Source organism: Pygocentrus nattereri, chromosome 18 (assembly GCF_015220715.1).
Source record: "Pygocentrus nattereri isolate fPygNat1 chromosome 18, fPygNat1.pri, whole genome shotgun sequence".
NCBI lineage: Eukaryota > Metazoa > Chordata > Actinopteri > Characiformes > Serrasalmidae > Pygocentrus > Pygocentrus nattereri.
The window spans coordinates 26,759,782-26,774,193 of record NC_051228.1 but is presented as its reverse complement, the minus strand read 5'-3'; the positions used below and the strand labels follow the sequence as shown (position 1 = coordinate 26,774,193).

Sequence of the window (14,412 nt, the reverse complement as noted above, 5' to 3'; positions counted from 1 at the left end):
CATTTAACATGTAGTGTAACTATTAATGCTTGTCTTCACTCACATACTGAACTTACTCATCATACAACCAATTATGGATATATAATGGAGTCGGTGTGCTAAAAACAGAAGACAATAAAACCAACTCTGAATGTGATTAATATGTTCCACTATGCCAGGAATAGAGATGGAAATGTGCATCGCCCACTTTCCTACATAGTCCACTTGAGGGATCTACTTGTGGAACACGCATCACTCAAAATACCACCAAATAATACAACTGATTAATTCAAACAGGTTAGAGAGATCATGAATCGCTGTAAGAGAAGCCCTCTCCCACGCCTTGGCCTGCTTCTGCAGCCTTAAAATGATCAGCCGCACAGATTCCTGAGCTGTGCAGCTGCAGCAGAGTGGGCAGAACTTCCCACATAAATGAAAACACATGCAAATATAATAAGCCCCAATTAGGGCAACTTAGCCTCCAAAGTGAGCCACTTTTGACAATCAAATACCTTATGTATTGTTTGATTGTTTGCATTCCCACTGCTGATTGAGGCTTTAACCATAGCCACTCCACCACCAAACAGTGGAGAGGAATGTGTGTTTAATGAACAGACATGTGGAGTGCAGCTATTTTATTGGATTGTGTGTAAGTTTGTATTTGTTTTTGTACATTTTCAGGAGAAAAACTACTTTCTTTTAGAAAAACTGGGCTACTGGACCAACAAAATGACTTTGTAAAGTACGTCTTACTAAAGCTTCACGTTTCATTTTCAAAACTGAATGAGCAAACTGGGGGACAGTTCAAGACCTAAGGCATCACCATCAGATTAACAGTAAAGCTGTTTTATTTGAGGGACAGGAGAAAATCAAGATCTAGTCTTGGTTCAGATTTGCAAAACTCCACAGGTGTTTCTGTTCATCCTTCCACTTTGAGAAGACACTCAATGCTATGAGTCTAAAAGGATGTGCAGCTGTCAAGAAGGACCTTGCAGAGAAAAGTATTAGATCAAAAAAGAACAACATTTGTGGATCAAATTGACCACCCCAGAGTCCAGACCTCAACATCATTGCATGTGTTTTGGATTACTTGAATCGTGGGAAGCAGGAAATACAACCAACTTCTAAGAACTTTGAAGGTGTGGAACAATATCCCTGCAGATTGGAGGGCTGGATTGCAAAAAGGAGAGCAAGATTCCTAAAAAGAATGGAAGCTGTAATTAAGGTAAAGGGTTAATATGTTTTTTTTTTTCTGATGTTAAAAAATAAATTTCTTAATCATAGCAATTTCCATTTTGACTGGTAATTAAGTTAATTAAAAGTGGGTTTCTGGCTTTTACACAGTACTGTAGGTATTTACATATATAAATGTGTACAAATGGGGCATAGTATTGTTATATATATATATATATAGGTGTTTATGCTATATACAAGCTTTTCTCTCTTTGTAAGCCATAAAAAGTATGAACCATTTTCAGATCTTCTTATACAGTACATCATAATGAGGTTTTGTTGGCTTATAAAGCCTAAAACCCCAGTTAAAATCCGCAGCCCTTACTGCCATCACACTCCTATTTTAAATAGCATCGCCCTTGCTGTGTTGTCATGCTCACGCATTTATTTTGGTTCTTGGACTTGGTCCCGCTATTGGGGACACTATTAAAAAGCCATTGTTACTGCCCTTGAAAAGCTCTTGATTGAAATATAAAAAGTACATTTGACGAGATGCTGAGACACTCATGACACTGAAGGAGAACAAACAGGTACACTAAACTAAGCTGAAATTCTGTGCCATGGCATAAGCGAGGTTAAAACAAGGAAGAGAAATACACATCTGTTACACTGCGGAGCACCCATGGCAGGGCCTGCAATCACGTCTGGGGTAACCCAAAATGTAATGACGTTTCTATACACCAGATGAGATGGAAAGCAACCACCCTTTGAAGTGCTCTTAATTAAAAGCTGAGTTAACCAGAAAAACAGATCCCAGCTTGAGCAGAGGAAATGCCGTAACTGGTGTGTTTTAGAGAGTGGTTGCTAAATGGATGATATTTCAGGAAATGAAATATGTAGCCTCAAAATGTTACTGCTTTGGCTAGGAGCTTTTAGCTTACATAAGAAATAGAAATAGTGGCAGCAGCTGTGGTGCAAAAGCCACTGATATCAGCTTTTAGCAAAAGCAGCCAGTATGGCCACCTGTAGTGAGTGGAAAGGAAAACATTTTTCAAATATAAGGATGCCAAAATGTATCCTTTGGAGTGACGATGCAGAAGAATCTCTTTTGGTTCTGTGGTTTTCAAACTTGTCCTCATGGACCTTCAGCAAACCAGTCTTGATGGACTATCCAACAAATAAGGAAAGTGCACAATGGTTCCAGTTGGATAACAGTTGGATAACCCCGGCCATATTTTTCAATGGACGTATATATATCATTTTTTTTCCTAGAACCATACCTCCAAGCCAAGAACCATTGAGAAACATTTTTAAGAACAAGTGTATAAATGTATGTACCTGTGGATGGTATCCTCTAATTTCTTGATGTTAAGCTCATCCTGTTCAATCTGTTTCCTCCGTCCTTCGTCTTCTTCATGAGGTCCTGCTGGAGTTCCTTGCAGAAGCCATCTTTCCCTAGTTGCTTTGGACTAGAGACAAAAAAAAAAATCAGTCAAATGAAGTCACTCAAAAAATACCAATTCAACCTAAAAATGAACTTCTTGTGGCGTCAAATAAGAATTTAGCTAGTTTTATTCAAAGCAGTAGTCTAGGCAAAAATGCATTGGCAAAACTTTACTTTGAACTCATCTACATAACATTACCATGCCGTAAACATATCATATGTATAAATGGTAATGAGCTGTCGTGATAGATTTTGTTCAGAAATGTAACTGTCATGTCACCATTACCATTTTCATGTCTATAGGTTTGATATCATGTCATTACATTATGTCATCTGTTATGCCAAATACCAGTAATAACAGCTTTATGTTGGCATTTGTCACGCTTCCCTCCAGTCCTGCTGTTACTACTTCCCAGTCTACAGACTACATTTCTCAGAACATCCTGCCAGATCACATAATCCCTGATCTCCCTCAGGTTACTCTCCACCACTCCACTTCACTTGATTATTGATTTAGCTCACCTGTTAAGCACACTACTTAAACCCCCCCCAGTGTCTTTGTACAGTATGAACTATTGTTTATTTTTTTACATCTGTAGCCTAGCCCTCTTAGTATTTTTAGTGTCTCTGGTTGGACCTTTTCTGGTTTATGGACTCTTTTTTGAGTTGTCTTCATGGTAACTGTTTTCTCGATTTGGCTTCTGATTTTGGACTGGTTGACCTTGTTTTTCAATTATCCTCTTGCTACTAAAGCTATTTTACTTCAGCTCTGTGTGAACCTGACACTGTTACTGGTAAATGGCATGACAGATGACATAATACCAACTCATGGCAGCATATGACATCTGCCGCAACATTTATGTGGGTTACAGTTATGTCAGTGTTATGTAACAGGGTTCAGTGTTACCTTTCAGGCATTTAGGCATTGCAGTTTGCATTATCCTGTTACTTGTTAGCTACATTAGCCTCACAGCACCAGTGCAAAAGTGAAGAAGCCAACTTCAGATAGCAAACATATCTTAGCAAATGGACTTATATTTTTCTGCTAAATGTAAAACTGTACATTTGAATTGTTGGTTAAACCATTACATTACAATGAAACCAAACAAAATAATAGATACTGATGAACCAAACGCAGCGTTGTGCATCAATCCACATCACTTCAAAACAGTCTCTGCCCTGTTCAGTTTTTTCCGATTTCCATTTGTCCATTTCCTCTCAGGCAAAACTGATTGAGTTTCTTTATTTTCACACCATTCTGACCTGCACATTCATGTAGCCACCATTACTTCAGCTTTCTCACACCAGCTTGACACACTGCACACCAGCTCGGCAGTAAAACCCATTCAGATCTGTTTAATACAGATAGTAGATGTTGTAAAAAAGCAGGTTCTTCTCTTTGTTGGCTGGGTTTGTGTGCTGTGGTGTTAATGCTGGACTTGTGAAAGCCAATGGGCCTCTTCTGCTCCAGGCAGCTGCCCTCATGCTGAGGGTCAGCCCTGAGAACACAGGAATGCTCCTGACCGTTTCACAAGCTGTTGAAGGTATGCAACAGCAAGCAGAGCACAGCATCTGAGATTTCAGCACTGCCTCCTCGCTCGCTGTAAAAGGACCCTGCTAGATGCTTTGACCCATAAAGCAGTTTGAAGGCTCTGCTAGTACGAATCAGTGTTGCATAATGTTCACAAAGCAATGTGGTTTGGATTTAACTCATGGCACTATGTTTTTTTAACAATTCTTGCAAGTGATTTTGTGAATGCTGTACATTAGATAACTCTTGCTATAAAGTGTAAAGAAGCACTTGGAAGTAGGTCTTGCCTTTGAAAGACCTAGAAGCACCTGAGCAAGCATGGAATCAAATGGAATCAAAGGCCTTTTTATACTTTTTTCTTTTGGTGGAAATGAAGTAATTATTAGGTCTTGAAGGCCCTACTAGTACTTTTCCTGTAAAACGTGCCAATAGATTGGTTATAAATTCATGCTTTGTCATATTCATTTTGCCACAAGAACAGGCAATAATAGCACCAAAAAACAATGCTTTCAAGTGACCCCAGTAAACCAGCACTGTGTCTATTTAGTGACTATTTTCCAGTGAGAATTTGGTTCAGACTCTGTTAACACCCACTGCTAAATAAACATTCCATTTCCTGGATCTGCTCTTCTTTTCCAGCCTAGCTCCTCATTCACTCCATCCAGCCTTCATAAAACATCTGAACGTTCCAATAAATATACACTTGTTCTTCTCAATTCAATTGATCCTGGCTTTGTTCATAGGTGTCAAAAGGCTGCTAGCTGAGGTATGCTAGCTCTGGTTCTGTCATGTATTCTTAGTAAACCTTCACTGTTTGTTCTACGTCTTGCTCCAGTGTGCTGATGTAGTCTTTAGAAACGTCCCCCAGGCTCACGCTTTATCAGATCTCACTCAGTCTCTGGCAACAAGTGCGCCTTTCCTCTAAAGTTGTCTTTTCTCAAGAGAACTCTTTTGAGAGTCACTTCCAACTTGGCCACATTTGTTTTTGTGAAATGCAACCAGCATGAAATGTGGGCAATTACACCACGGAGCTATTCTGTCTAAATGAGGCAACCCCATCTATGTGATAACATCCTAAACATTCCTGAAGGTCAGAGATGTTTGTAGACCTGGCTGCTTATAGAGACAAGCATCAATGGGAAATCTATTGGAATTTCACTGGTTTAGTGTGGAATTACACTAACTGAAATAACAGTAAATGAAAAAGAAAGGGTGACACTGTATTCTAGGGAAGTGTTCATCAGGTTACATCACACCTACAGAAGTCCTTCATGACAACTGATGCACATAAACATTTATAAACACATATTCCTGTTGATGTTTATTTTTTATGAAATGTTGCATTTGCCAATCCTTGATGTCTAGTTGACATAACATCTGTGTTAGGCGACACCTTCTGACATTAGGTTGTGTCCTGAAATTTTCTGAGGTGATGAACCCAAATACAGCATCATAGTTTATATATGACCAGGGCAATTTAATCATGTACTTGGCTCAAATGCTTTTTGTTTGAAAGTGTAATGTTTGGCAAACTAACCAGACTCTCATGGATGTAACAGATAGAAGCGTATTTATTAACAAGGAGTGAGTTAAAAAAAGGGTTGTTGAATTCAGGCCAAATCAGAACAATGAAAAGCAAAAATACATACATGGGCACTAGTTGTAGAGAGTAGGTCAAAAACATGCATGAGTCTAAGCAAGTGAGAAACAAACAGGTATTTATGAAGATGCATGTAACAAGTGTAAACAGTTCAGTAGTCAGGTCACATGGATCAAGAAAACTGCCTGTGTTTGGTTGGGTTCATGGTGTGAGTGTCCAGAGACGCATGACAGAAAGCCCATCTTCATTAGATAGAAGAAAAAATTTTCTTAATCCTTCTGTTTCAGGTTCAAAGTTTGACTAATTAGGTCTAAATAATTACTTACATTCTCAATATTTCACAATATTGTGAGAAAGTCAGAATAATGACTAACTTGAAAAAAAAAAGACTCATGAGAAAGTAAGTAATAACCACTTGCATCATTAATTATTATAAAAAAAGACATTAAATCATGAGAAACTAGGAAGTTAAAGTAGTTACTTATGTAATTAAGTAGCTACTTTGCCCTTCTGTTTCACTTTCAGACAGTGGTATGCACTGAAGTTTTGGTCCATGACTTTTGGTCATTTGGAAATCATGGAATATTGTAATTGTATTGTATCTAATTTCACTGAGATCATTTGAGTGTAACCTCTGATCTACATACTGACATTTCTGCCATATGCACACGAACCACAGAAGCCAGATTGCACAGGAATAATGAGGTAATGAGTTTTAACAGGAGTATTTAACACTAATTTGGAAAAGAAAACAATCAGATCATTACTTCTGTAAAACTTGCTTTTTGATAGTATTGAAAATATAGCTAAAATATTAGGAAAAAAGTTGTTGAAAATGTCATTTTCTAAAGCTATTTGGTTTTGGAAATGTGATGTGGAAAAACTGTAAATGTAAATGTGTTCGAAAAACATTGCAAAATGTTAATCTGCTCCATAGGGTTCATAGTTCATGTGACCATGACATAATGCTGTTAATATAATCTAGTTTGCTAAGTAAAGTTAGCTGAACAGATTTTAATTTAATTTGACAATTTATAAGAATTCTGTGGGCGACAATTAGACTTGAGCATTTTTTAATTAATTTAATTTGACTATTTGTGAGATTTAAGCTGTCACATTATCAGCATTATGTCACAATGATATACACTAAGCTACAATGTACTTATAACAAGCTGTCATTTCACCAAAAAAGTGTCATGGCACAACTCAATGACCCAATAACCCAAAACACTGATGTCACGCAACAAAGGTGTTTTGTTAACATGACATCAGAGTTGAAAAAAGCAAACTTCATACACTATATTTCCAAAAGTCTTAGCTCGTCTGCCTTCACACGCTTATGAAGTTGAGTGACATCCCATTCTTAATCTGTAGGGTTTAATATGATGTCAGCCCACCCGTTGCAGCTATAACAGCTTCAACTCTTCTGGGAAGGCTTTCCACAAGTTTTATGAAAGTGTTAATGGGAATTTTTGACCATTCTTCCAGAAGTGCATTTGTGAAGTCAGACACTGATGTTGGACGAGAAGGCCTGGCTTGCAGTCTCCACTCTAATTCATCCCAAAGGTGTTCTATCGGGTTGAGGTCAGGACTCTGTGCAGGCCAGACAAGTTCTTTCTACACCAAACTTGCTCATCCATGTCTTTATGGACCTTGCATTGTGCACTGGTGCGCAGTCATGTTGGAACAGGAAGGGGCCATAATTGTTCCCACAAAGTTGGGAGCATGAAATTGTCCAAAATCTCTTGGTCTGCTGAAGCATTAAGAGTTCCTTTCACTGGAACTAATGGGCCAAGCCCAACTCCTGAAAAACAACCCCACACCATAATCCCTCCTCCACCAAACTTTATACTTGGTACAATGCACTCAGCCAAGTACCGTTCTCCTGGCAACCACCAAACCCAGACTCGTCCATTGGATTGCCAGACAGAGAAGATTGATTCATCACTCCAGAAAACACATCTCCACTACTCCACTGCTTTACACTGCTGCATTCGATGCTTGGTGATGTAAGGCTTGGATGCAGCTGTTTGGCCATAGAAACCCATTCCATGAAGCTCTCTACACTGTTCTTGAGCTAATCTGAAGGCCACATAAAGTTTGGAGGTCTGTAGCGATTGACTCTGCAGAAAGTTGACGACCTCTGCATTTTTTGTCATTGGTCATGTCGAGCTTATGTAGGTGTCTCATAGCCTCATGAGTACTGTACTACAGTAAAGAACCCACCAAAGAATTAGGAGTGTTTCATCATCACCATTACTAAAAAAAGAACCGTTGTTTTTAAAATAACAAAAACATAATGTAGTAAATCACTTTCAACACATTCCAAGTAAACACTTTCAACAAATCTTGTATTATCTTCACACAACTGGTAGCAAGTAGCAAGAGGCTGTGTGTCATTCACTGTTAATCAAGCAAGTGCTTAAACATACAAAATTTCACTGTCATGCACTCCCCAAAAAACAGAATGGATCATATTCAGAAGAGCTATATTTATTACCTTGAGATGTTGAAGTTGCAGAACAAGGTCATCTAACTGTCTTCTTTTATCCTCAATCTCAGCTTGCCTTTTTCGCTTCTCCTGAAAAAGATAAAGTTTTGTGTTACTGATAGTGGTTAGGAATTGATTTAGCTGTTTACAAGTTGTTTAGGTTATGATCGATCATCTGATACTTCCTAAAATGTCCACACATGGAGGATACAAATGCTTGTTTGTGACTGAATATGACCACAGTGGTCAAAGGGTTGGCCCACTTGTATACCATTCGATATCTGTGAGAGATGAGTAGGATGATATCAGGAGCATCCTCAAAGGTCTAATAAACTCAGTCCCAGAACAGTCTAAATACAACTAATCATATCCTGTCTGGTCAGGCTCTTGAGCTTCCCTGTCAATAGGTTTGCTTCTGCAGTTCCCTTGAGTCAGTCAAACAAGGGCAACGTCCGATGGGAGCCCACATTGGATTGAAACCCACGTTTTCTTTTTAACTTCTCTTTCTCTCTCTCTCTCTCTCTCTCTCTCTCTCTCTCTCTCTCTCTCTCTCTCTCTCTCTCTTTCTATCTCTCTCTCTCTCTCTCTCTCTCTCTCTCTCTCTCTCTCTCTCTCTCTCTCTCTCTCTCTCTCTGTATTTCTCATGTGGTGGCTTTCATATGAGAATCTGTGGTGTGACTGAATTGATATCAACAAACAAATATAGGAGGTCAGTAACGGAACACTGGGAGATTAATTACAGCTCATTCATGCATAACCATGGAATAACATGTTGCAGGCTAATATGGACAGACATTGAACACCATTTCAGTTTGTCTGGTTTTTAACCTCTTAAATTTAAAAAACTGTCCATTACTGAATGAGCTATAGTACTGATTGAAAAATAACTGTCTGCCCTGCGATGTACTGATGACCTGTCAAGGGTTTTTCCTGCCTTCTGCCAAATGACCACTGGGATAGTCTCCAGCAAACTAGCACGTCAAGCATTTCTGTCATTTTGTGCGAATATGCAAATATAACTATGTAATTACACATCTAATTACATGTCACATTACACCATGGATTACACATACATTCAGTTTGTAATCTCGATCAACAGGTCTATGGTTCCTGCTTGTTTCCATGTGTTTTGATGGCAAGACTTGACATAAAAGTGGCATAAATGTAAAGGATAGCTCTCTTTACACAAAACTATGCACAACAATAATTTATGTTTTTATATTGTTCACTGTTGCAGGTTTTATTGTGTGATGCAACATCCCAGTATCCAAAAATAAGAAAAGTTCAGTAAAGCTTAATAATCATTATCACAGTGTTCATGCACTGTGCAAAAAAAAGGTCTATAACATTGAATGATTGTAACATTCAGCATCTGTAGCTCCTCGCTTTTCCCCAGTATACACTACACATGATTGACTTCCTGTCCTCCAAGTAACTTCAAAAACGGTCTGGTAAAGGGATATGTTGCCACATATGTAGGCCATTCTGGTTCTCCACCAACTGAACAAATACCTAAGCCAGCGCTGACACAGATTCACGGCTGCATTCCAGCCTGAGCTGCTGGGCTGGAGTATGTGCTCCCCTGTGCATTCTCACAGAATGTGCACTAATATGGAATCCAGATGTTAACACAGACTGAAGTGCAGGCCTAAAAATTGACTTTTTTTATGTACATTGTTCCTCTGTGAATGTTACATGAGGTAATATAGAGAACAGCATCAGACTGGAACAGTAATGGACAAACATTGCTAGTTCTGAAAGAGATGTGGAAGACAATGAGAAATGGAAGGCCTGCATTATTTAAGACTAACTGCTCATGTTAATTATTCACCCCTGAACAAGACATCAAGGACATATCTCTCACACACACACACACACACACACACACACACACACACACACACACACACACACACACACACGCACACACACACACATACACACACACTCTCCAACTCACACCGCAGATGTAGTACAGTAGCTGTGAATTACAATCACACCAGCATTACATGCCCAGAACCCTCCGGGTTTCCATTCCTCAATCTTATAACTCAGTTTGCATTGTTTTCCATGTAATTATGGAATAATAATACTAATAAACTTGTGAATTTAAGGGGTTAAGGCTGTATTAGAAGTAGTAGTCTGTCTCTGGACTGATTCATCTCTTACACAATTAGATCTTGGAGCCAGCTTGGCTCAATGTAAACTCTCTCTGCTTGTCCGAGCAGATACATCTGAGGTGTGTTTAATTCTCAAGTTATAAACTGCATCTAATGATTACCAGCTTGGCAGGAGCAGCATAAACGTTGGCCCCTTGAGATGGCCTTGATGTTAAACCTGTTCTGCACGTCCCACAGGAGAGCTTCACTGTTTCCTCTATGAAAGAGATGAACACAGGGCACTATTGGCACAGATGCAAAGTGTTATTTGCCATATGCAGCTCTTATTTTGTTAGCTGCCATCAATATGGTGAAGAACTCTTCAGGGTGGGCTGATTTTTGTCAAAAAGTCCACTACCCACACCCAAAAAAGCCTACAAACAGCAACAGAAAACCTACAAGGCTTGAATTGATTCATATAGGTTTTATTCTGCTATAAAAAGTGTTGAAAAGCCAAAGAATGGCTTTTCACCTGTATTTGCTTTTGCTTTGAGTTCCTTTTGGATGGGGGGGTTGGGAGATTTTTAATGCTACCAAGTTGGGAATGTAAAGTTTATTATGTGCTTCCTCCAATGCGCCGAGCACCGCTACAGCTTTTCAAACTGCTGCTAGTATTTGACCCATATTTGTCCAGCCTGTTTGGACAAACGTGTTTGGATTAGAATGCATACTGCAAATTCTCAATTGTCCCAAAGTCAGATAACAGTTGTGCTTTATTAGACTCCTGGACATGGATAGCTGTGGCATTAGCAGGGATTAAATTTCAACCAACCAAATTCAACCAGTGATGGAGCCCAATACGGGAGCCTTTTCACCTTAATTAATTAACAATTGAACAAGGTGAACAAATTGATTATACATTTGGTAGCCAAAGCTATATGTATTGGTTTATTGGTTAATTAAGTGGAACATTATGCATAGCCAACTAAGTTCCAGTTTAATATCATAATGCCTCACTCTTGTTTTTCGTATGCTTTCTCATGAATGCTTGATGTTGAACTGTAAATAAAATGTTGTTCTATCCTCTTGGAATCGTCCTAACAAATTTGAAAGGACTTATTTCCATGTTGCATCTGCCTTGTTCTTCAGCACCCAGCACAATGCATGAGTGATACACACAAACAATACCTGCAACAATGAACAATGCTTGAAATTACACACTGGCTACGCTATACGTCCAAAGCACCCAGACACCCTTTCTAATAAATGAAGCTACTTTAGGGTGCACCTATTACCGAGAAAGGCATTCATTTGAGCACAATTTGTATAATCTCCATAGGAAAGTACTGCCAATAGAATGGAATACATCGGAGCAGCCTCACACTAGCCTGAGGTTACCATGCCCAATTGGCTAGAGGAGAATAAAGCAAGTAGCTTTAAGGAGGTGTCTACAAAGTTTTGGACATACAAAGTATATTATATAAATTGGACATACATTAGTGTATTATATACATTTTCACAACTTTTTAAAAGCAGTAGTAAAAACAACAAATAAGTATGTAAAGAGATTAGTAACACATTAATAAATGCATTTAGTTGACTGACTGAATGTTTACATAGTTGCCTGTTTGACTTAGAGGAGGCAGTTCTGTTAGGAGGTGGAATTTGCAGAAGTGCATGATGGAAGGAAACCAGATATGTTATTTAAATTTATTTGATGTATACTGTTATTAAAATCTAAGCAATTATGTAATTTTGACAACATTCCAAGTGGACATGCCTATGTACTTACACTTAATTACAAGAACCAAGACTGTTTACAGTACACCACATCAACAAACACCACTACTATCTGTCAGCTGTCTCGCGTGCCTGTCCTCTGACTGAGTAACTATAATTAACTTGATGGTGCATTCTTCACCACGTGTTAGGTAAATCGCACTGTGGAATGGCAGTAGCCTCTGCACCCAGCCCAGCACTGATGGCTGATCTATTTCTTGCCAAGCACGCTCACACGTTCTGACCCTGAGATTAAAATACAGACTCAGCCAGGGACATGCAAGACCAGGGGTGTAAGTCTCTGACTTCACAAAAGTTTGATTAAAATATGATTTTTTAGCAACTGATTAAATGCACTTTTAACACTACAGTGAAAACATAAACAAAGGAAGTGAAGAAGCTTCACATGGTAGTGGAATATAAACAATTAAAACTAACAACTCAAGGGCGATGACCCCTTATTGGTAACCTTATAGTCAAGTCACACATAAGTACAGCACTGTGCAAAAAAATGAAATATATATATATTTTTTAAACTGGAAGTTAAATAAGTAAAGATTGTTCTTTGCCTTTTTCAGAATGTCATAGATATTTTATTGTCTACACATTATTTGCCCACTTGAACATACACATATCCTACACACAAGCTGTATACAAGCATCCACGTGAACATTCCCAGACATCCATTTATATAATTCGTTTATCTGTGTAACTATTCACTCACTCATGAATGTCCTGTTAAGCTCCTTTGTCACTGTTGCTTCTGTTATTGTTACTGTCACTGTAGTCGTTTATCTTTTGTTATAGTTGCTGATATTTCATAACACTCAAAACAATTTCGGGGGATTTTTACAATTAAAATGAACCTGATTTTTTTCTTTTGGGCATTTTTTTAGTTCTAAAATTGTTTTAGTGAAATCACATTGAATTTTTGCACTTCTATGTAAGACACATTCTTCATCATAGACACCACTGGCTATGAAACACAGTCCAGGGATGATGTCATTGGCAATTTAGCCATAGCTAATTTCCAGACTGAACGCTGCATCTGCAAAGAATTGGGGAAAAGTGGCTGTGCATGACAGCAGGTAGTATTCAAGGGAAAGTCATGTCAGCTGGACTTTGTGAGTGGATGAGGCCTAAACAAAGACTATTTGTTGCTGGGAACAAATTAAGAACATCTGCCTTGTAGCGGTACAGCAACCCCTCTTCTTTTCCACCAACAACACCAAATCCTGTAGACAAGCTCCCAAGAGGGTCTTTTTGCAAGCCCTGCTTGCATACAGGAATGTAGGAGAAAGAAAGAAGATTCCTAAAATCTGTGGCTTGAAATCTTGACCGACAAAAACCTCCTGAGGAATTAGAACCTTGCCAAACCCACATTGTGCGGGTGTAAATCTTGGCAAGGGACTGCAACTTCCCTATAGCATCTCTAGCTGGTGTTCTTGGCAGCAGTCCCTGAAAACTATGCTCCCCTGGTGAAACTTTCCTCACTGTGAGTACAAAACTGGAAGACAGTGTTGAAAGTTTATGATGGAGCTGAGTCTAATCCACAGATTAACACACATAAACATCTGCCTGGACTCACCAAGGCAGGTTCAGCACCAGCAACGATCTGCCAATCTGACACAAGTTCAGTACAGTGTTTCTTAAGGATGAGCTGCAGTAGAAGAACCAAGGTCCACAAGGAATCAAAGTTGAAAACTGTTCATTCACCACTCTTAAAAATAAAACATACCAAAAAGGTTCTGGACGGGGGGCAGGCATGCCCAAACGTTGGACAGGGATGCTCAACCTTGGTCCTGCTGATCTGCAGTGCTGTAAAGTATAGCATAAGAAGGCCTTCAGGAACATCTGAATGTTACACTAAGGTGTGCTAAATTCAAACTCTCCAGGGTGGTAGATCACCAGAGGCTTTCATAAGATGTCAGTGGAACTTCAGACGGTCTGCAATCTCCAAACAGTCCAGATGTTCGCTCCAATCCAACTTGTAACAACCCTTTCTGGAGGTCCCTGAGGACCCTTTTAAGAGCCACTTTCCTAAAAAACCAACCGGTTGATGGTACTATAGAGTTCTTCACCATATATTGCCATCTGTGCACTGTATGTTACTTATGTGGTGGATAAGATTGGGTTGAAAAAGATGGATTATTATTTTGAACCATCTATTGAAAGGTTCTTTAGGGAAAAGTGGTTCTTTTATGGAATCACTCTCTAGAACCCCTTTATAAACAGTAAATGTTGTTGATATTTCATAGTAGAGAAAGGGCTCCCTGACACTGAAAGATACTGAGTACGATGACGCACTACAGTAAG

The 14,412-nt window shown here is 39.0% G+C and overlaps 1 protein-coding gene across 4 annotated transcripts in view; it reads right to left on the bottom strand.

The window, feature by feature from the left end:
- The window catches only part of palm2akap2 (PALM2 and AKAP2 fusion), a 141,636-nt gene that overhangs the window by 86,976 nt on the left and 40,248 nt on the right, over nucleotides 1-14,412 (bottom strand). For all 4 annotated transcript variants that reach the window (XM_017719754.2, XM_017719753.2, XM_017719755.2 and 1 more), the window contains 2 exons: nucleotides 8,228-8,308; nucleotides 2,491-2,621 (listed from right to left, as the gene is read on the bottom strand). In XM_017719754.2, the coding sequence (XP_017575243.1) occupies nucleotides 2,491-2,621; nucleotides 8,228-8,308 (212 nt within the window). The remainder of the gene's footprint in view (nucleotides 1-2,490; nucleotides 2,622-8,227; nucleotides 8,309-14,412) is intronic.